Source organism: Castanea sativa, chromosome 3, assembly GCF_040712315.1.
Source record: "Castanea sativa cultivar Marrone di Chiusa Pesio chromosome 3, ASM4071231v1".
In the NCBI taxonomy this organism is placed as follows: domain Eukaryota; kingdom Viridiplantae; phylum Streptophyta; class Magnoliopsida; order Fagales; family Fagaceae; genus Castanea; species Castanea sativa.
This window is the reverse complement of record NC_134015.1, coordinates 7,121,305-7,143,692: the sequence shown is the minus strand read 5'-3', so window position 1 is coordinate 7,143,692 and position 22,388 is coordinate 7,121,305. Positions and strand designations below refer to the sequence as shown.

Sequence of the window (22,388 nt, the reverse complement as noted above, 5' to 3'; positions counted from 1 at the left end):
TCATTTTTTAAAAATTTTATGCATTTTTGCTTACTACTCCATCCACTACAAAAAAAAAGTCTACTAGCGAGAATAGAATACCCTCGCAAAAATTCAAATATCGTCGCAAAAGGTTATTAGCAAGGGCATATGGCCCTTGAAGGCTGTCGTATTTGCTCTTGTTGCTAGAAGAGATTTTGCGACCATATCTTCGCAAATAAATAATTTACGAGGGCAATCCACTGTCGCTACTGAACAAATTTGCCCTCACAAATATATTACCAAACGACGAGAAAAGTCAACGATTTATTTTTAGCAAGGGAAAACAATCGTCGTTAACAACTATTTGTGATGACCTTTATATCCTCGCAATTAGTTATTTGTAAATTCCAAATTAACGACATACTTTTTAGTGACAAATAATAACATCGCTAAAATTTATTTGTAAGGGCTTTTAACCTCTCGCAACTTATTTTTAGCGAGAAAAAGCAGTCGTCGTTAATAACTATTTGTGAGGACTTTTATACTCTCGCAATAGTGACAAATAATGTCATCGCTAAAATTTATTTGTGAGGGCTTTTAACCCTTCGCAACTTATTTTTAGCGAGAGAAAGCAGTCGTTGTTAATAAATATTTGTGAGAACCTTTATACCTTCACAATTAGTTATTTGCAAATTTCAAATTATCGACGAGACAAATAATAACGTCGCTAAAATTTATTTGCAAAGGATTTTAACACCCTCGCAAATAATTAAGAATAATAGTGACGACATTAAGGAGTGTCGCTATTCTATTAATTGTGAGGAACTTTGTCATCACTATAAAGTTATTTATGACCAAATTTTTATGTCATCAATGGTAATATTTTATATAATTTTTGAAATATTTTATTATTTATTTATTTTTAATTTATTTATATCATTTTTGTTTAACTAACATGTTAAATTAGTCCAATAATTACTAAAAATTGATCCATTGAAAGATAAAAATTCATATAAGTTCAAACTTTAAAATATAAAGTATACAAAGAAATCTTAAATTTAAACCTTGTTTTAAACTTAAACAACTAGAATTATGTTATTGTTTAAATTTCAACCTTTATGTTATTGTTTGAGTTGTCCTCTTCATCTCTGCTAGTACCATCCTAAAAAAAAAACATTAAACATGAGTTAAAATGAAACAATTAAAGTGAATTTGTATTTGCATCAATGCTTCAATAAATAAGTACACATATACCATATCAAATCTAATCAAATAATAATATATCATAAACAACAGTAAACTCCTTAGGTCTCAGATAAGCTATAAGCAAGAAAAGCTGTATTAGAACTTACCTTTTCAGTAAAGAGGTTCTGAGACTAGTTAAGAAGTCAAGTTTGCTATTCACAGCTTTGTATTTAAAACAGTGTGCAACATCCCTACAGACTGCTTATGGAGGCATAAAGCGTTGAGCTTTGTATCGAGCATATAAAGTCTCTAGCTCAGAATTTGGGTATTCTAAAAAAATTGTCCAAGCTCCATTAAGTTTTTGTGAAAAAGAATGGTAATCTCTCGAGTAGCTATTGGTATAATAATTCTAAAAATAGAAATCAAGCATGTTAACAATATCATATAGCTATGATACCATAATTAATTTCAATAAACCAACATAGCAATAAGTCACTCACTTGCCATCATAAATCTCAACCTCTATTTCACCATCTCCGGCATTGATGCCTTTAGCCTTTCCTCGACCCCTCTTTTTTCCAGCATTAGTACTTATTGAGTATTGATAAAACAAACAATAATATAAATTTGATAACGAACGTGTACCTATTGACATAATTATCTAAAATTATGTCAATTGTTTAATTAATAATGCTAGTACCACAAGAAATTGATTCTGCTTGTCAGTTGGAAGAAAAAAAGAAAAGAAAAAGCTCTCCCAATAAGGGAAAGAATTGTATGATAATATTGTGAAATAAGTTAATAACAAAACATATATCACATTTAACATCTGTTGTTGTTGTTGTTTTTTTGTTTTTTTTTTTGAGAAACACACACACACATATATAGGGGAAGTATTTAACATCTGTTGTTGACCTCTCATGTTCACTTTAATTGTTTCATTGAAGCATTGATACAAATACAAAACATATATCACTGATTTTAAAATGTATATTACACTCATCACAGTCTCATAACATTATTGTAATTGTTAGGATCGAAACGATTTTATTATATTATATAGTTAGCAAAGAAAAATTATATATTTATAGACATTAGCAACCAGTCAAACTTAAGAATACGGGAAGCAATTATTACAATTTTAGTTGGCATACCTTCTAAAAGATACTCTAGGGCTACATAACCCAAAGTTCTTGAAAGCTTAATGTTGTTCTTGTTTTGGGCCCCATTAGACACTGTAAGACCAAAATCTGAAAGCTAATTCTAGACGATGTAAGAAAGAGAGAGAGAGCTTCAGTGAGTTAAATGGAAGATAATTAATATGTTCAATAGCAATATATATAAGAAAAATTCAAGAATTTTATTAAGGAAATCATAGACTACAATGTTTTTTTAAATAAATTTTGCCTTAGCATTGAAGTTGGAATCCAAAAGTATAATTGGTCCTTGTCACAACCAAAGAAAATAATAGATGGACACTAAGAACTAAGAAGGCATCATCACAAACCTCTAACCTATGCTTGTTAGATTTAAATCAGACTACATATATCCCAACTCTGATCAAGCAAACCAGAATGTTCTTTATAAAATTAGAGAGCATTTTTACCAACAAAAAAAAAATTATATAGACAATTCAAAGAACTATTTAAAAACTTGAGACCAAGAATAAAATAGCTTTCATCTAACGCTATACATAAAATGGGTTGACAAAAAATTGCAAATCAATTTTCATATTGGTTATCTCTAAAAAAGGGAGCATGAATTGGCACATGTACTGCTTGTTAGACATTGAGCTTGAGTCCAAGCAAATGAGTGTCTATATAATCAACTAAAGGGGGAAAGACCTTAGCTTTTCTAACTTGCCCATGCTTGCTCCTACTTTTTAACATAAAAGTACATTACATAAAAATAAGATAATAATAAGTTGATACAAAATTGAAAAATGGAAGAAGACCCAGAGCTAAATTGTTGGGTGTTGTAAGAGGCAAAGTTCAAACAGCAGGGATCATTGTTTTAGTATGACTCCATGATCTCCTTCCAACCTCCTTAAATTTAAATGAAGATAAAGTCTATTAAAAAAAGAAAGAGGGGGGGGGGGGGGGGGGTGGGGGCCTTCATCTCTCAATTTGCTTGCCACTAAAACAGTAAATGAACTTTGGTGGTGAGGAAATAAGTGAAATTCACCCAGATACTTTCCATTATACTCAATAACCCACTGAAGTTTGGCAGGTCACAGAGAGAGAGGTGATTGGCAAAAGCTTCGACCCAGATCCAATTCCACCACACTAGCAGAACCTATCACTAGATTCATTACCTAAAATACTCAATCATTGTCCAGGTAATGGACTTTCCATAATCTGACAGATCAAAATAAGATTTAAAAATAAAAAAGAGACGTTGAAACTTATAGGCGGAGAAACACTAAAATAGAGCTCACATTAAGGTTAAGTTGATAATCATTCTTCTAAGCTGGTAGCAGGTGCACCAAATTAAACATGATAGTTGTGTGTGTGTGTGTGTGTGTGTGTGTTTGTAAAGCAAGAGAAGAATACAAGGCTGACTTCCTCTAGATAATGTATGGATTCCAAACATATCAAAAACCATCTGAATGCGGGTATAAGGAAATATTGGTCCAAATATGTTGTCAATTACTTGGCTATTGGCATTTAAATAAAAAGTTATATTTGTTTGGAGTGTAAAAAAAGGAAACATGGCATAGTAAGTGCATAAAACAGGTCCAACGAGCATTACCTATGGACAATTGTTGTATCACCATGGCCAGTGCAAATTATAAGCATGGTATTAGTGGGTAACGTGGCATAGAGGCTACAGATTCTAGCATCCAAAATCAGGTCCTAATTCCAAAAGAAAAGAATATAAGAGCAAGTACAAATGTAAACTATAACCTCTAAAGGGGTTACCAAAGAAAATTAAATATATTTTAGTAGATAATTATTTTCCCTATGTTTCATAATAAGTTACTCAGAACACAGGTTGTTACAGACAAGATACGAGTATTATATAGCCACAATGACAATGACATCTACATTTATATCTCCACTAGTATCCTCCACGACACAGGACACAGTGGCTCCATTCCCTGCCTCATTTCATAGGGAACCTCATTTAGTTGAAATTTGGCTCTTCACAAGGACCACGTTTGGTGTAATGAGCCCAATTTTGTTTTAAAGTAGCAAAAAACTTGCAAAGATGATAATTAATATCTTCCACCTGCTTTTCATAATGAGTATATATATATATATATATATATATATATATATAAGCTATTTTTTTTCTTAAAGATCTTCCAAGTTGGAACTATCAAATAATCAAACCATTAATTCTCCAAATCTCCACTATTGCTCAAATTTCCATTCGCTAATGGTACAATGGAAAAGAAGTACTTGCCATATCGAATCTTTAAAAGTGCTAGTTCCATAGTAGCTTTTGCATCTTCAATACTGTCATGACCATTGCTTGACTGTTGTATCTCCTGAGAAGGAAATTTCCTGGCAAGAACTCTTAGAGCAGTTTTGTAAGATGCACCACGGGGGTGCTTGTACAATACTGCAGTATCTATCACCAAACCATGAGAGATCTTTAATGCTAACAAGTCATTCTCCAAGGAATGCCCAACAAGGATGGTCTCTTTGTAAACCAGCTTTAGAAAATCTTCCTGAACATGGAAGCAACTGTAAATAAAAAAAAAATAAAAAAAAGAAGAAGAAGAAGAAGAAGAAGAAGTAGTCTTTAACATGCAATCAATCGGTGAAGCAACAACATACAATCATGGTAATCAAGTAAGCATACACCCCTGAATTTCCTCAAGGCTTGTAGTCACCCCATTTAGCAACTCACATGTGATTCCAATAAACCTGAATATCCACAATGAATTATTATCAATGGAAAATAGTCAAGTCAAATCACTTTTGACACACTGATAACAAATATGCTTTTTTTTTTTATATATAGGAAATAAAAATTTTATTGAATAAAATGAACATATTGTTCATGATGATGAACACCTTGGACATGAAAACTGATAACATACATACAGAGAGAGAGGACATCCAATTGGCACAGTCACATCGTGTCGGACTCAACTTTTATTATGTAATATATGATATATAAAATAAAAAAAACAGTCATACTTAAAGTAAATAAATAAATAAAAAGACAGTATTGATGATACATACTGGGAACATTAATATGTATCATGGGAAGTTGCTAAAACTCCAACAAAGTTTCTTAGCATTACAGCTTGCTTTAATGATGAAAACACAAGATATCCAAAACCCAAATATTTCTGTTGAGTTCATTTCTTAAAAATCCCTCAAAAATATCCAAATAAATGTCTACCAAAAGCTCAAACGAAAGTGTATAAATGTCTACTAGAAGCTTAAACGAAGGTGTACCTGGTGTTGTAGTTAGTGATAGTGTTTGATGGTTTAACCAATTTATCTAGCACGACCTGGAAAAATTCAGTCATGGCTAATTAGACATCCAAGAAAAATAACGTTGATTACCAAATCTTGTATATACTGTAGGAAGAAATAAACATGTCCACGTAATAGACATGCAAAATGGAAATTTTACAAAGATTCTACAAAAAGAAGAAAACATTTAGGTATTCTATCAAACAACTTCCGTGCATGTAATAAAAAGTTTGTTAGTTAAGTCCACCCCAACAACAGCAAATTTTTTTGAGAAAAGGGGGTGATTGGCAGAGAGAGAAACAAATTAAACTTTATAGAATAGAAAATAATCAAACCTTGAATTAGAAGGTGAAATCAATGTGATCAAAACATGCTTCGATTGAGTCAGGGAAAGTAGCTATGAGAAGGAGATAAAACGCTCCAAGCAAAATGGGATCGAAGGAGTAAAATGCTTGAGTGTGATATATAATTGGCTGAAAGGATAAGGGAAAGTGGCTGGATTGAAGGCCAAAAGACCAAATACTGAAACCAAGTCGCACCTAACGGCAAGATTGGAGGTCGACGACGACGGTGGCGGTGGCTAGCATCGGTGGGAGAGTGTGCAGTGGGTGGCGGTGGCAGATGGGTCCGATGGAGGGGAAAAAGAGAGAAGAGGAGTGAGGGGAGAAAGAGAGATTACCGTGGGAGAGAGAGTGAGAATCACAAGGAGAGAGCTCATGAAATCCCTAATAAGTGAAAGACTGAGAGGGAAAAAATTTTGTGGAAATTTTGTGAGAGGGAAAGAGTGAGAGGGAAAATTTTGTTTATTGGGGGTGAAAAAGTACTTTCTGTAAAAGATTCGAATTAGTACCAATAACAACTTACCACTTAAGATTTGTTACGAAAATATTGTAGACAGAACACTTCTCTTATGATAATGAGTAGTATTAAACCCATCGACTTACTAAATTAGAGCCAACATGATCTAACCCAACACAATACTTTAAATTTGTTTTCATGAGCTGATAGATTCTCTTAAAAACGCACAAATCGAAGTTGTTGACAAAACTTTCAATCTAACCTATTCCACATTATTAATACTTCTAAAGAATATGTATATTTGAAATCATTTAGTTTAATTTATTTAGCATTTAAATAAATAATAAATCACATAAAAATTAAAAAAAATTAATTTCTAATTTTTTTTATAAATAAAATAGGATAATTAAATTAATTTTTTTTATTCCTTTCATTATTATTAATTTTTTGGAAGAACATGTTTATGTTCTTTGTGTTATTCCCAAAATATAACTCATATTCTTAAATCAATAAAAATTAACAAAATAACATTTTATTAAGCATTTTCTCGCACAATCACACACTCAAAAGAAAACTTTAGCCCTAAAACCTCATTCTCAAACCGGTTTCCAACTCTTCTAAGACATTCTCAATCCTTCCTCTCTAAATTTTCCAAAAATATTAGATCTCTCTCTAACTCCATGACCGAGCACCGCTACCTTCGCTCATCACATTGCCACCACCAGATCTCTCTTTAACTCCATGACCGAGCACTACCATCTTTGCTCTTCGCTCATCGCTCATCGCTCATTGATCTGCTCTCTCTATCTCTCAATTTTGCTCAAAATCAGACCCAAATGTCTCAAACTTCTCCTCTCTCAAATCGATTTCTCTCTCTCTCTCTCTCTCTCTCTCTCTCTCTCTCTCTCTCTCTCTCTCTCTCTCTTTGTCTCTCTCTCTTAAACCAGTGGGTCTTTCTCAATGGGTTTTGGTGTTTGGTTGCCAAGAAAATGCAAGAAAAGAAACAAAAAATTGACTAATCCAATTTTATATCTGTGGCAGTGAGGATGCGTGGTGGTGGTGGCGGTGTTTGGTTCCAATGAGACTTTTTGGAATTTTATGTGTATCTTAGTCATTTTAATTGTTTTACCAATATTTCAATCTTTTTGAACTTTTCAATGTATTTTGCATGTTCTGGGGAGTATTTTGGAAATTTTTGAGGTTTTGAGGATATTTTGATCATATTAGGCATATCAAAGGTATTTAAATCATTTTAGTCATTCGTGTAGTATTGTGGTTGTACGTGCCCGAATTCCCTTAGTGGACTGGATTCGAAATTGGGCTGACAATTAATTTATAATGTGGGCTATGGATTTCCTACTATGGGTAATTCTTAGCCAAGCCTAGATTATGTGTTGCTTTTCCTTAGTAGAGCTCTCTTCTCCCTCTAAGTTACTCTCCCTTTACTAGTTTTCTCTCTCTTTCGCTCAGAATGACCAACCCCTTCTCTCTAATCCTTTTTCCTATTTATAGCTTGAGGTTTGTGGGGTGCTCATGATTACCTTCTGGTCTCACTCGTGTGGGTGGGGCCCGATCTGATTATTCCTGACAAGGAATATGCTTCCTTGGAAATAGTGGTAATGGCGTTGGAACTGGTTCCAGCCTCTAAAAGGTTGTTTGGCAGCAATATTCCCCAAGGCAATACCGAGCTGCCAAGGTCGCAGGCTGCCGTACAATGGTTATTTTGAAGAGGTAGTGTTTTTGAGTAAAGTCAATTATTTAAAAGTTATTGAATGGTAAAGCATTTAATGCCCACTTCAAATAGGTAATAAAATAGTGAATATCATTAAACCAATATATCAAAAGATAAAACTTAAGTACAATACAATAGGTGCACTATATTAGGATCTCCAATTGAATTCAAATGTTTGGCTACATTGAATTTAATTGCCATTGGAAAAGACAAGACTAGTTTTATTTTTATTTTTTTGTTAATGATCCAAGGTTTTGAATTCAATTAGAAAAAAGAAAAGAGAAAAAAAAAAAAAAACCTAATGTACTACACCTAAAAGATTGTACCTAAAATATACCCTTTATTACATGGGCAAATTATTACCAAGCATAAATTTATCTTGAATCTTTTGTAGAAAAATATTTTCAACTAGTCTATTATATTTATTAGAAACAATATATTACTAGAAACATAGTAATCATTTAGTTCTATTTTGGTTTAATTTAACAAAATATTTCATTCTAGTTACTAAACCAATACACTTGACCCCCTTTGTTCCACTTTGACTCAAATTCCAATCGATTTTGGTTGTCTTAGCCATTTTTAATCAATTCGGTAGGTATGCATTTGAAATATTATTTTTGTTTAAGTTATAGCTTCACATCTAATAATTTTACTTATTAATTTTTTAAAAACAAGATAAAATAAAAACTACAATGAACAAATGTTTGGTAAATGTGTTATGAGAAGCATTAATTTATAATTTGATATTCTAATGATTAATTCGAAAGGCTAATCTTGGTCATTAAAATGATTTATTATTAGTGGGTGTATATTTTTAATCATCACAAATAATACACTTTTTGTGAGGAAATTCTATTGTCGCTAGCCAAAAGTGTGGAGGAAAAATTTCCCTCCAAAAGTTTTGATATTTTAATGATTATTTGCAAAGGCTAATCTTGGTCCTCACAAATAATTATTATTAGTGAGGGCATTTTATGAACCCTCACAAATAATATCCTTTTCACGAGGGATTTTCATTGCCCATCGCAAATAATTTGATGAAAACTTTTATCTCTAAAAAAAGTTTATATTTTAATGATTGTTTGCAAAGGCCAATCTTGGTCATTGAAAATAATTTAGTATTAGTGAGGGCATATTTTTAACCCACAAAATAAAAAAAATAAATAAAACTTTCTACAAGGGATTTTTATTGTCCCTCGGAAATAATTTGGTGGGAACATTTCCCTCCAAAAATTTTGACATTTTAATGATTATTTGCGAAAGTCGATCTTGGCCCTCACAAATAATTTAGTATTAGTGACGGCATATTTTTAATTGTCACAAATAATACACCTTTTGTGAGAGAATTTTAATTGTCCCTCGCAAATAATATGGAGGGAAAATTTCCCTCCAAAATATTAGCATTTGCGACGGCTGCAACACATAATTGCGACAGCTTTTTTTGTTGGTCACAAATATTTCACATTTTACAAAGTGTTTGCGAGGGCTTTATTTTGCCATTGGAAATAGGATTTTTTGAGAAGGCTTTTTGGGTTTGCCAAAAATTCATTGTCGCTAAAAGGCATTTTTCTTGCAGTGATCTAAAGAATAATGAATTTTTTTTTTCCTGAAACTCATTCAATATCTATTCTCGTGCATCGCACGGGTTAGGTACTAGTGTAATATAAAAACAAAATGTTTGACTTTTTTTTTTACCACTTCTTAATGCACCATGTGACAATATAAATTTATGCCACATATACATTTAAAAATACTGAACAGTTGTGGCTTTTCATTTGTTCATTAAGTTTCAGTATCTAGTCACCGTTTCACATGAGACATATATATTAAAACAAAAAACTGTCATTGAGAACAAGAATGTTCAGAAACCATGAAAACAAAAACCAAAAATTATTCACTAGCAAATAGATTAGGACAACAAAAAAAAGAAAGAAAGAAGGTAGTGAAGATTTTGAAGGTGATCTTACCAAGGAGATTTGATACGTATCCTGATCTTAACAAGGATTCAAGGTGTGTAAACTTACTAATAAAACAAAATTAGACGCATTGTAAAGTATTTAATTTGAACTATACATAAATGAAAATTTTAGATCATGCATAATATGTCCAGTGTTGTATACCTTGAAGCGAGGTTAGCAAGATTGGAGGAAAGATCAAGACATGTCCAGATCAATGATTAGAGTTAGGAGTGGCAAAATCTGACAAGACCCACGAACCTAACACAACTAACCCGTTTGTAAACAGGTCATGAGTTCAAGCTAAACGGGTTCAGGTCATATTTGGGTTGACATGGATGATCTGTTTAATAATCTGGTCGTGTTTGTGTTTAATATGTGAACCAGTCTGACCAATATGACCTGTTTAAGTTATAAAAGTATTAAATTTTGTTATTATTGCTTTTTTGTTGTTGTTGTTGTTGTTGTAATTATATGTTTATTACTATATATATGGTTATAATTGTATTTTAATTTTAGATATATGGAAATTAATAATAGGTTATTTAGGTCAGGTATGACCTACTAATCACACAAGTTGTTAAACAAGTCAATTGTATTGACCTTTACATATCTTGTTAATTAAACGAGTTAAATGTGTCATGTCGGGTCAACCTGTTTAATAAACAAGCAGGGTTAGGGGTTTAGGATTTTTGGCACATTTATAAACAAGTCTAGTTCGGGTCAACCCATATAGCTGAGTACTCATGGCTCGACACGACACGAACCCGACTTGCAAATATGAATTGCCACCCCTAATGAGAGTCTTTGTGAATCCTATCATGCCTACCTTGGAACTAAACTATTTGTGATGTACCCAGATGATACCAAGGTTGGTGAATTTGACCTTGTATATTTCAATGAAAATGAATTTTTGGAATAGTATGGGGCATTGAATTTCAAGATTTTGCAGCAAAAATTCTTTATTTTTCTTAACATTTGGTTGCTAATGGGACTAAGGCATATGGAAGAGAATAAGAAATCTGAGAGGAAAAACACTTGTAAGGAGTTTAAAGAAATCATTTAGTATTATTGTTGGGACCATTGGTGTGGCTTGATTCCTAAACCTTTCTACTATTTAACCCAAAAAAAAAAAAATACTTACAAAAAAATCAACTGCTCAAAATGTTGGGAATTTAGAGGAGTATTATAATGAAATAACAAAATGATCCATTAGACAAACAAAAAATTTGATTGACTTGAAGGTACAATTGAATGTTATCCTTATATAATAGTCCCCCCCTCCCCCCCCCCCCCCCCCCCACAAGAGTTGCTAAAGGGTTACCAACAATTTGTCCCCAAGATACAACTAAGTTTATTGGGTTCTACGAATAACAATTTTGGAAAAGACTTACAGGTTTCTTGTGTTTCTAAAAAAGATGAAAGGGAAGAAGTTAAAAAAAAGATACCGAAAGAATATGAAATACTATTTATACCCAAAGGATTATGACACTTCAAAATGTACAATTTCATTCAATATGACATTTTCAGTCAATAAGCAAATTTTGATTCAATAAACATTTTTTCGGTCAATAGACACATTTTCATTCAATAGGCACATTTTGGTATATATATATTACAATTTATCTTGTATATACCTATACATACCTATACATGCAACACAAACTAAACTAGAGACCAACATTCTATCTCTTGTTCTTCTCACAAAAAACTAATAAATAAAACAAAATTGCTTTCTTCTACCTAACTAATAAAATTTTGTGCTATTTCTTTCAATATCATTTTTTTAGGGCAAATTAAAACTTACTTACCTGTAGTTTAGCCAAAATTTAAGTTGCTTATCTGTGGTTTAAAAGTTGGCACATTGCCCACTTAAGGTTCACTCCATTAGATTTCCGTAACTCACCATTGTTTAAAACTGTTTTTTTTTTTTTTTTTTTTTTTTTTTTTTTTTTGGGTTTCATTGGTGGTAGGCTTTGATTTTAGTGTGATGATGGTGGCTAGTCATTTTTTTGTTAATACTAGTGTTAGCTGCACGTGTTGCCCCAGTAGTGAGAAAATTAATATAGATTTTGTGTATGAAACCGTGAATTTTGGCTCACTCCAATTTGACTATATTAAAAAAGAAGTTTAAGAATACAACAAAATATCACAATATTTTCACAATATATCTTCATTTTTAGGATTCGAATAGATTTTTTTTTTTTATAGAGAAATGCTACCTACATTCATAAAATTTTTAGAATAAATTCTAAATGACAAGTTATTATTGGTTTTGAACTGATAACATTGTTATTATTATTCTCAAAACATTTATTTTTAGTTGCAGTTGGTCACAGTCTTATATTCTATTATTTTATTTCAACTTGTAAGAAATTGATACTTCAATTTTTGTAAGAATATTGTGAAATTTGTTGTGTCGGTATAACAATATATATGCTAGCTTACATAAATATTTAAAAGGAAAAAAAAACACAAACCGATTACAAGGAAAAAAAACTTTAGACAATGTAGGAATTAATGTTAAAATGTTGTGGACTTAGAATTCTTTTATTTGATCTATAAGAAACTGAGATCTCAAAAATTGTGAAAATATTGTGATAATAATAAGTGTTGTAACATTTTCTCAAAACAATTATTTTCAGTTGTGGTTAGTCGCAGTCTCATATTTTATTATTTTATTTTGACTTGTAAGAAATTGACACGTCAATAATTGTGAAAATATTGTAAAATTTGTTGTGTCAGTATAACAAAATATATGCCAACTTACATAAATATTTCAAAGAAAAAAAAAACACAAACCAATTACTGGAAAAAAAAAAAAAAAACTTTAGCTACAGTGCTAGTTGAATAAACCAAAAGCACTGTAGCTCTAGTGCTATCTATCAATAATAACTTACCTATGATTTATTGTGAAATTAATGTTAAAATGTTGTGGATTTAGCATTTTTTTTATTTGATATATAAGAAATTGAGATCTCAAAAATTATGATAATATTGTGATACTAATAAGTGTTGTAACATTTTCTCAAAACATTTATTTTCAACTGTGGTTGGTCACAATCTCATATTTTATTTTTTTATTTCAACTTGTAAGAAATTGATACCTCAATAATTGTGAAAATATTGTGAAATTTGTTGTGTCAGTATAACAATATATATGCCAGTTTATATAAATATTTAAAAGAAAAAAAAAGAAACCGATTATTAGGAAAAAAAATTTAGACACTGTAGAAATTAATGTTAAAATGTTGTGGACTTAGTATTTTTTTATTTGATTTATAAGAAACTGAGATCTCAACAATTGTGAAAATATTGTGATAACAATAAGTGTTGTAACATTTTTTTAATACATTTATTTTCAGTTGTGGTTGGTTACAGTCTCATATTTTATTATTTTATTTTGACTTGTAAGAAATTAACACATCAATAATTGTGAAAATATTGTAAAATTTGTTGTGTCAGTATAACAATATAAATGTCAGCTTACATCAATATTTAAAACGAAAAAAAAAAACATAAACCGATTACTGAAAAAAAAAAAAAACCAATCTCATATTTTATTTTATTATTTTATTTTGACTTGTAAGAAATTGACAGTCAATAATTGTGAAATTTGTTGTGTCAGTATAACAATATAAATGTCAGCTTATATCAATATTTAAAAGAAAAAAAAAACACAAATCGATTACTAAAAAAAAAAAAAACTTTAAGCACTATAGTTGAATAAACAAAAGGGTTGAATAAACCAGAAAAAAAGGACTCACTAAACCAAAGCACTGTTGTAGCTACAGTGCTGCACAGTGCAAAAAACACTGGATGTACAGTGCCAAGACACTGTAGCGGCATAGCCGCTTTTTATATAGTTAATAGAGAAAGATGGCTTCAAATATTTCTTCTCATGGGTGGCAAGATGACTTTGTGTTGGAGAAAAATGGCTCGTTTTAGTCTTTTGGCATCATATTTTTAGTAGGATTACTCATAGTGTTAGGAGTATCTTGAGGAATTGATGTAGCAAGAACAAGATTATGCTATGTACAGCTTCAAATTTAAAATTGTTGTTAACAGAAAAATGAAAATTCATATATTCAATTAAATTGTGTTATCCATAGAGATTATCCAATTTATCTTACCTGGAGATGTAAATTTCGAAGTGCACTACAAACATTTTTACACAAAATTCTTAGCAAATGATTAATGACAAGAAATCCCTTTGCATTGTAAGTACTTCTATGTTTTGCTGTGATTCTTTATGGTAAGCAGTAAGTTGACAATGGTTTCAAGAAAGTTATATTTGGTAAGAGTGTTCTTAATAGGGCATCCCTCTATCCCTTTTTTTACTTCTCTTTTTTTTCTTTTTTTGACTTGCTAATTGGAGATAAGGGATTTCAACCTTTGATAGATCCATTAGAAGAATCAAGAGATGCTGACCAGTTGTACAAGGCTCTTGGCATTCCTCAATCTAAAGAACATATTGGCCAAAAACTAGTTCCCCAATAAATCAATCATTTTGACAAACAACTGGGTACTGTTCTTTTTTGGTACCTAACTGGTATTATATTTCATGGTATCTGTATATGGGATTTCAGATATATGTACATGTTAGAGAATAATAACTTACACTTCTATAAAATATAATTTATTATAAATACATATGCATATTCTAAAAATCTTTATGATTTTCTAACTGTCAAGAATGTCTTATACCAAGAAACAAACACTTCGTTAAATGTTATACAACATAAAGCCAATTCCTAAATGGGTTTGAAAGAAAAATGTAATCCAGTAACATTGGAGTATATCTCCATGGACATTGAGATGGAGAAAGCTCAACCAGAGAGGATTTCTTTAAATTCAATATACGCACAAATAAAATCCTTGAAACCATTTCCTTGGAAAAGGGGTTGCAAAGAAGAACTACATGCGAGAAATTTAAACCGCAGAAAGAGAAAAAGACTCAAAATAAGGATACCCAAATGAAAATAAAGAACAGAGAAGGCAAAAACCATGGAATATTGGCGTGGTGGCTCATAGACAACAGAGAGAAACGACGTAGAACAAAGTGCTAAAACCCCAATCTTGAAAAGTCCTATAGAAGAAGAGGGGCTTATGTATCGAATTGACAATTGTGTCCTCAGAACTGTACTCTTATGGCCTGTTTGGGAGTTTAGAGAAGGAGAAGAGTAGAGGAGAGTAGAGGGGAGGGGAGTAGTGGAGAGGAGAGTAGAGGAGAATGTTTACCCTCCACCTTGTTTGGATGTTTTTATAATTAGTAAGGGGGAAGGGAGTAATTAGCCCTTCCCCTTGTTTTTAACATTGTAATTTTATAAATATAATAAGGGTAAATTAGGTAATTTACTTTATCAATAATTTTATGTACTCTACTCTCCCTCCAAATCTCTCCAATTTGGGGGAATTAAAAATGAGGGGGTTGGAGGTAGTTGAAACCCCTTCAAACCCCTCCCCCTCCTTCCTTAAAAAACTCCCAAACAAGGTAATTGAATTACTTCCCTTCCCTCTACTCTACTTCCCCTCCTTTTTTAAACATCCAAACAGGCCATTAATTCCTTTTAAAACCAAAATTAACAATCTAAAAAACCATTTTATACTTATTTACATTTTACAGAAGGATTCTAAAGAAAACATACATAAAAAGGTTGGGATATTTTAGAGAGTTTAAGAATTTGTGTGAGAATATTTTAGTACGCAAAATGATGAAATCTAAACAGAGGATCTTGTTATTAGTAATACTAGACTCATCACATGCACTTTGCGTATGTAATAATGCTCTTTTTTATTTAGTGTTATAATGTGTAAAAGTGATATATAAATAACTGTGTATTTTTTTTTATTAAAAAAAAGAGGTAAGAAAATGTGAAATAATGTTTAACAATGAGATAGAGAACCACAAAAAGTTGAAACTCATTGGGACATTGAAATTTATTGATTGGGATAAGAATTATGATAAGTAAAAAAAATATATTGAGATTTAAGCAAAACAAATATAATATACATTAGTGTGGATGAATGAGGATTTGTGATAACTGTATAAAATTTGAATTAGAAAAAACATAGACATTTTGGGATAAGAATGAGTAGTTTTTGCGTGAGGTAGTGAGTTTTTTTTTTTTTTTTGAAGTAATTTTTTTTTTATAAAGATAATTGAAGTATTTGAATACAAATAGATTACAAATACAGATAGGAATCATACATTTAAATACAAATGAGTGGTGAGAATAACGGTTTTTTTCCTTTTGTACTTGAGATAGTATTACGCTTTTAACATTTTTTTGGTAGAAGAAATTTTTTTTTTTTTTTGATAAAGAAATTGAAGTATTTGAATATGAATGAGTGATGAGAATAACATTTTTTTTCCCTTTTGTACTTGAGATAATATTACTCTTTTAACCTTTTTTGCTTTTTTTTGTAGGAAAAAAAATAAACTAAAGGGTATGTTATTTTAGAATTTGTATGAGGATATTTTGGTACACCAAAAATTGAAGACGAAACAAGGAAATCCTATAGTGTGTGTGTGTGTGTGTGTGTGTGTGTGTGTGTAAAAAGAAAGGCCCACCCCTAATTTGTGCCTAGCTCATTTGAATCTAGCTGGTCCTATTGTCTTCCACTTTAGCCTGGTGAAACATGGTTAGAGATGCCTCTCCTCGGAAAGTCCCGCCGAGGACATGTGTTAATATGAGGAAGAACATCTTGTTGAGCACAAAATTGGCATCAATGACAAGTTGCTAAATGATCTTCTCAATGTCAGAATTCAGGCCTCACCTTTGATGAATGATTTGACAGGTATGAATAGTACTGTAGACACAAGGAACCACTTAAGCCCTAAGGGTGGTAGGGCTCACACGTGTGGAATATTCTTCCTTCATAAGGACTCCACCAAGAGGATGGTATAAAAGGAGGAAAGAAACCCAAATTAGGGGTTGGAAAAAAAATTGGAAGAGGATAAACAAGAGAAAAGTAAAAACACAATCTTGGCATCAGAGAAGTCTTGCTCGGATTTCAAATAAGGAACTCAACTACTTGAAAGCCTTGTCGGCATAGCTTGATTTGAAGTAGCCCGATAGTAAAATAGAACTAGGGAGTTGTCCATCATAGCATAAATCACTTTAGGGATCTCCCATTATGGACTAAACCTAACAAAAAATACAAATAAATTAGGGGCGTGAGCCCAATCAGCCTAGGGTTGTGAGGAAAACGCCACCACATGCAATATATATTAACTCATTATAGGTTTGGTTAATGTATGTTCTTAAGGAACATTAACTATCAGTTTTGGAAAACCTTTTATAGGAAATTGAAAAAATTGACAAAAATATTTATCACTTTTTTATTTTCCCATAAAAAGTTTTATAAAATAATTTGCATTACACAGGCTAGTAAAACCCATATATTATATTCACAGAATATTTGTACATTAATAATAATAATAATAATAACTAGCCTCTGAGCACGCGCTCACGCGAGTGCTAAGAGGCTCTTCTATTTTTTGGGAAATGGTTAATTTATAGCATTTATTATAATTTGGGATTACTATATTTTTCAATCACAAAAAAAAAAAAAAAAAAAATCTAGGGGTGTGATGAGTATTATGTGCGGTGAAATAATTTTTCATTACACCCCTAGGTTTTTTTTTTTGTGATTGAAAAATGTAGTAATCCCAAATTATAATAAATGCTCTAAATTAACCCTTACCCAAAAAATAGAAGAGCCTCTGGCATGCTCAGAGGCTAGTAAGGTACATGAATAAATTAATAAGTTTTTTGTTAAAGGAAATGCTCCTAGAAATATCCTAAAATATAGTAACTACACATCCACGTTTGTTTGTTTGTTTGTTTTTTTTGTTTTTTTTTTTTTTAACTTTTATGTATGACAGTTATAATTTTTTGTCTAATCCTAAAATATATTGGGTAAATCGTAAAATTTACCCATTTACTAAACATCCATAACATAAGTAAATAAAAGCTTAAATTTCAAATTTTATGGCAGGAGATACACGTTTCTTTTGGTGTTGTTGTTCTTTTTAAAAAAAATTTAATAACATTTATCAATTTTTTTTAATCCAAAAATTTAGTTTTTTAGTCCTAAAAGTTAGCCACTTACTACACATCCATAACAAAAATTAAAAATAGTTTAAATTTCAAATATATCAACAACATCAACAACCTTTAAAACTAAGAAAAAGGTATGTAACATTTTTTATGAAGTAGTAAATTAATACTTATGGAAAAAAATTTAAATTGAATTTCACATAGAATTATACAAATGATAAATATAGTTTCTATTACGAAAGAAATTTTTTTACAATAATTTCTTAGATAACAACCACTTTATGTGAGGTTTAATACATATAATAGTTTTTGTAAAGTCTCTCACCCGAACTTATCTAATATTTCATTCCAATGACTCCTCAATGCAATCCAAAAAATTTGTGCGTACGTCAACCTGAGAGAGATAAAAGAATTAGGGTTAAACCAAGTATTTAAAAAAAAAAATTAATCAACAAACCAAAGTTAGAATTTAACTCTATCGTGGACTCTTTAAAATCTAATCATCACATCATCAACTATTTAAATAAATAACTAAATAAATAAAATAAAATGTAACGCCAAAAACATATACAATGATGGTAAAAACTAAAAAACTTTAACGTCAAAAACACTAAAAGAGAATCAAATAAACACCAATTAACTTCATATCAGAGGAGAAAGTGAATAATTAATTTTTTTTATTAAAAATGAGAATTATCAACCTACATTGGAAATGTAAGCCTCAGAAGTTTATTTGTAAGCTGTTCCTTGTAGAGAAAGAGAAATAGGTGTCCATTAATTTTTTTTTTTTTAAAGGAGAGAGAAAGAGAAATAGATGTCCATTAAAAAAAGAATAGAAAAAAAAAAGGAGTGAAATAAGTCAATCCGTGGGGTTGGTGACTTTTATGGGATAAGTCCTCAATTTGTGGAAGATATCTATGAGTAGTTTTGGTTAATTTTAAAATTTTGAATAAAGGATGGTGAGACATGTGATGATAAGGGTGAAAATGAGGAAATCAGATAAAAGTAGATTGGTGGGAGGGAAGAGAGATAAATGGAAGGGTTTTTTTTTTGGTAAGTGGGGTGGGAAGTTTTTTTTGTTATTAGAAATAGGTGTGTCGGTCAAAAAGAGAAATAGGCATGGGAATTTTTTTTTTTCTTGTTTATTGGAAAGTTAAAAGGAGATTTTTGTGGTAGTTTTGTGTTTTTGTATGACTATCGTACGTGGGATGGGGTATTTTTTTTAAATAATAATAATGTATTTTAAAAAACAATAAAAATGGGTTGGTGGGAGAGTGTTCCTATTTTGTAGTAAATATTTTAGTGCAATGTCTCCTCAATGCAATACAAAACATTTGTGCATACGTGAACTTGAGAATGATAAAAGAATTAGGGTTAAACCAAGTATTTTTTTTTTTTTTTTTTATAAATTTAATCAACAAACCAAAGTTAGAATTTAACTCTATCATGAACTCTTTAAAATCTAATCACCACATCATCAACTATTTAAATAAATAAATAAATAAAATTTAACGCTAAAAACATATACAGTGATGGTTAAAAAAAAACTAAAAAACTTTAACGCCAAAAACATATACAATGAAGGTAAAAAAAAAAAAAAAAAAATCTTAAAAAGAAAAAAAAATATGTAGAAGGAAAAAAGAAGAAGAAGAAGAAGAAGTGAGGAAGTAGAAGATAAAGATTTTTTAGAATTTAACTCACTCTTTAAAATCTAATCACCACATCATCAACTATTTAAATAAATAGCTAAATAAATAAAAAAAATTTAACGCCAAAAACATATACAATGAAGGTAAAAAAAAAATTCTTAAAAAGAAAGAAAAAATATGTAGAAGGAAAAAAAAAGGTGAGGAAATAGAAGATAAATATTTTTTAGAATTAAAAACTTAAATGAAAGTCATTCATAAACCAAAGAAAAGAAAACAAAGAGGAACTTGCAAAAGATAGAACCTAAAAATTTGTTGGTTGAATGTTTCTTTTGTAGCATAAGGCATCCCTGTCTTTGGATCACAATACCTACAACATGAAATGACAATTCATTAAGAAGTACAGTGGTAGAGTATATGAAGGAACCATTCATTTCAAAATTACATTTAAAAAGAAAAAGAAAAAAAACAGAGAGTTAACGTGATACATATAAAAAAAAAGAAAAAAAAAGTAGAGCTCAAAGAAAGTCAATCATAAACCAAAGAAAAGAAAACAAAGAGGAACTTGCAAAAGATAGAACTTGAAAATTTGTTGGAGCCTCTGACAATAAATGTCTTTAATTTGAAGAAAAAGAAAGGAGGATGTAGAGCTAAACTTAATGTCTTCAATCTGAAGAAGAATGAGAGATAGAATGTGAGATAGAAACTGCTAACGTACGTGAGTTTGTGGGTTTTAAAGTGTAGGAGTTTTAATTTACATATTTATCCTCGTTAGTTGAAAATTTGTAAGTGGATATGATAAGGGTAATTTAGACATCTAAAATACGGAATCCAAACAGGGGAAGCACCTTAAATAGTAGTATAGATAATAATAATAATCATATTTTGGGTTGCAGTTTCTTTTTATTCGGCCAACTCATAATATATAACCGCTGTAAGGTCAAAAAGACCGGTTAAACAGTGTGGTTGTGTGGTCATATGTAATTCAATCCTGCACTAAATATTCCATTTACTTTTTATAGATCAACTTTCAAAATAGTTAGTTGAACTTAGAACCGATCACATCCCAACTTTTTTCTATATTACCATAGTCCAATAGCTACAAGTTTCTCAAAAAAACAAAAAAAGAAAAACTACTATAGCTACATTCACTTTACCTATTTAAAAACATAAATTTATCTGAAAAGAAAACATTATAGTGAAAACATGAACCCCATTTCAAGCCTTGTCTTTGTGCTTCTTTTGACTGTCTTTCCAACCCAAATTTTTGGCCAGAACTTGATTGATCAAGCTTGTGGTTACACTTTGTACAAGTCTCTGTGCCAAAGCACTCTTCAGTCAGACTCTGAGGCCAAATCAGCTAAAGATCTCCAGACAATAGCCAAAGTTGCACTAAAATATACAGCGGCTAAAGCTCAAGCAGTAAATGCCGAAGTCACCAAACAACAAGGTTCAGCAAAGGACGAGGGCTTGAAGGAAGCCCTAACCGATTGCGCTGAGAACTATGGAGATGCAATTGATCAAATTCAGTCCTCGACCACTGCCTTGGGATCTAAGAAATATAATGATGTTAAGACATGGGTCTCAGCTGCCATGAACGATGCAGCCTCGTGTGAGCAAGGTTTCCAAGATCAATCCGTCAAGTCTCCAATAGCTTCTTTGAGTACCACATTTACTCAGCTAAGCAGCAATGTGTTAGCCATTACCAATCACCTCTAAGCCTTGATTCAATGTTGGCACAAATAAATTTTCCAACTATCAAGTTGGTGCTCATCTACCTTTGTGTTACCCTAGACGTGCAGAGATTGCCAACCTATAAAATTTCCATATTCTATAAAGTATCAATAACATCTACTAGTTTGTACTAGGAAATGGTTTATAATTGATACCATACATCTTATTATTATCTTATTTCAAGTTTTAATTTTTTTTTCATAGGCTCATAGCACAAGCAATGCATGCTTCTTTAGGCTCTAACGCAATCAATATTAGCTGCAATAGTACGCATGTTAATTCTTAGGTCAAATGCAACGTACCTCTAGCATAGCCATTATAGAATTGAAAAAAAAATAAATAAAAAGAAAAAAAGAGGAGAATTTAACGCAGAGTCTCAATAAAAGAAAGGAGCCCAAAAGGTTGGTATACTAGTGACTAAGCACTAGTAACATCAGCGGCCATATCATTTACCAATTTCTTGCATCTTTCTCTCATTTTAACTATTTTTCTCCTTATAAAATTCTCACCTTACAATTACACTTCAATATTCCCCCCACCTTTAGTGTACTCTCTCTCTCTCTCTCTCAGTGGATTTTTAATTCTTTATTGCATCTCTAATTTAGTTTGATAAATTTTTGTATTGAATTTTGTTAGTTTATAAAGATTTAGAATCATTATTGTATTATGTTGGCAAACTGAGATCAAAACATGTCTACTTTAGGTGTTTAGGCAATGCTTAAATAAGGGTGTTTCAAGTTTTGAAGTCCAACTGTTTGCAGAAAAGAAAAGTGAAGTTCTGCCTTTCTCAACCGATCAAGAATTAGGCTCGACTGATCGAAAATTGCAAGTCCATTTTATTCTGTAGAATTTCAAACAGGCCCAAGCCCGTG

At 31.0% G+C, this 22,388-nt stretch overlaps 1 protein-coding gene across 2 annotated transcripts; it reads right to left on the bottom strand.

The window, feature by feature from the left end:
- Positions 1–961: 961 nt before the first annotated feature.
- LOC142627515 (small RNA degrading nuclease 5-like) lies at positions 962–5,722 on the bottom strand. Of its 2 annotated transcripts, XR_012842862.1 has the most exons (6): positions 5,673–5,722; positions 4,932–5,021; positions 4,555–4,822; positions 3,898–4,001; positions 2,301–2,403; positions 962–1,123 (listed from the first exon to the last, which is right to left on the bottom strand). XR_012842862.1 is itself a non-coding variant. In XM_075801393.1 (4 exons), the coding sequence occupies exons 2-4, from the start codon at positions 4,935–4,937 to the stop codon at positions 3,982–3,984; spliced, it is 294 nt and encodes a 97-aa protein (XP_075657508.1). In that variant the 5' UTR covers positions 4,938–5,021; positions 5,673–5,722; the 3' UTR covers positions 3,253–3,981. The 2 variants fall into 2 exon arrangements, 1 of the variants encoding a protein (XP_075657508.1); XM_075801393.1 differs by lacking the exons at positions 962–1,123; positions 2,301–2,403 and having other exon boundaries at positions 3,253–4,001.
- Positions 5,723–22,388: the final 16,666 nt, after the last annotated feature.

Excerpts from the sequence above, each read along its gene's own strand:
- LOC142627515 (XM_075801393.1), bottom strand. Across the intron at positions 4,002-4,554 it reads ACTTTTAAAGATTCGATATG|GACCTGATTTTGGATGCTAG; the intron begins GCAAGTACTTCT and ends TTTTGGAATTAG.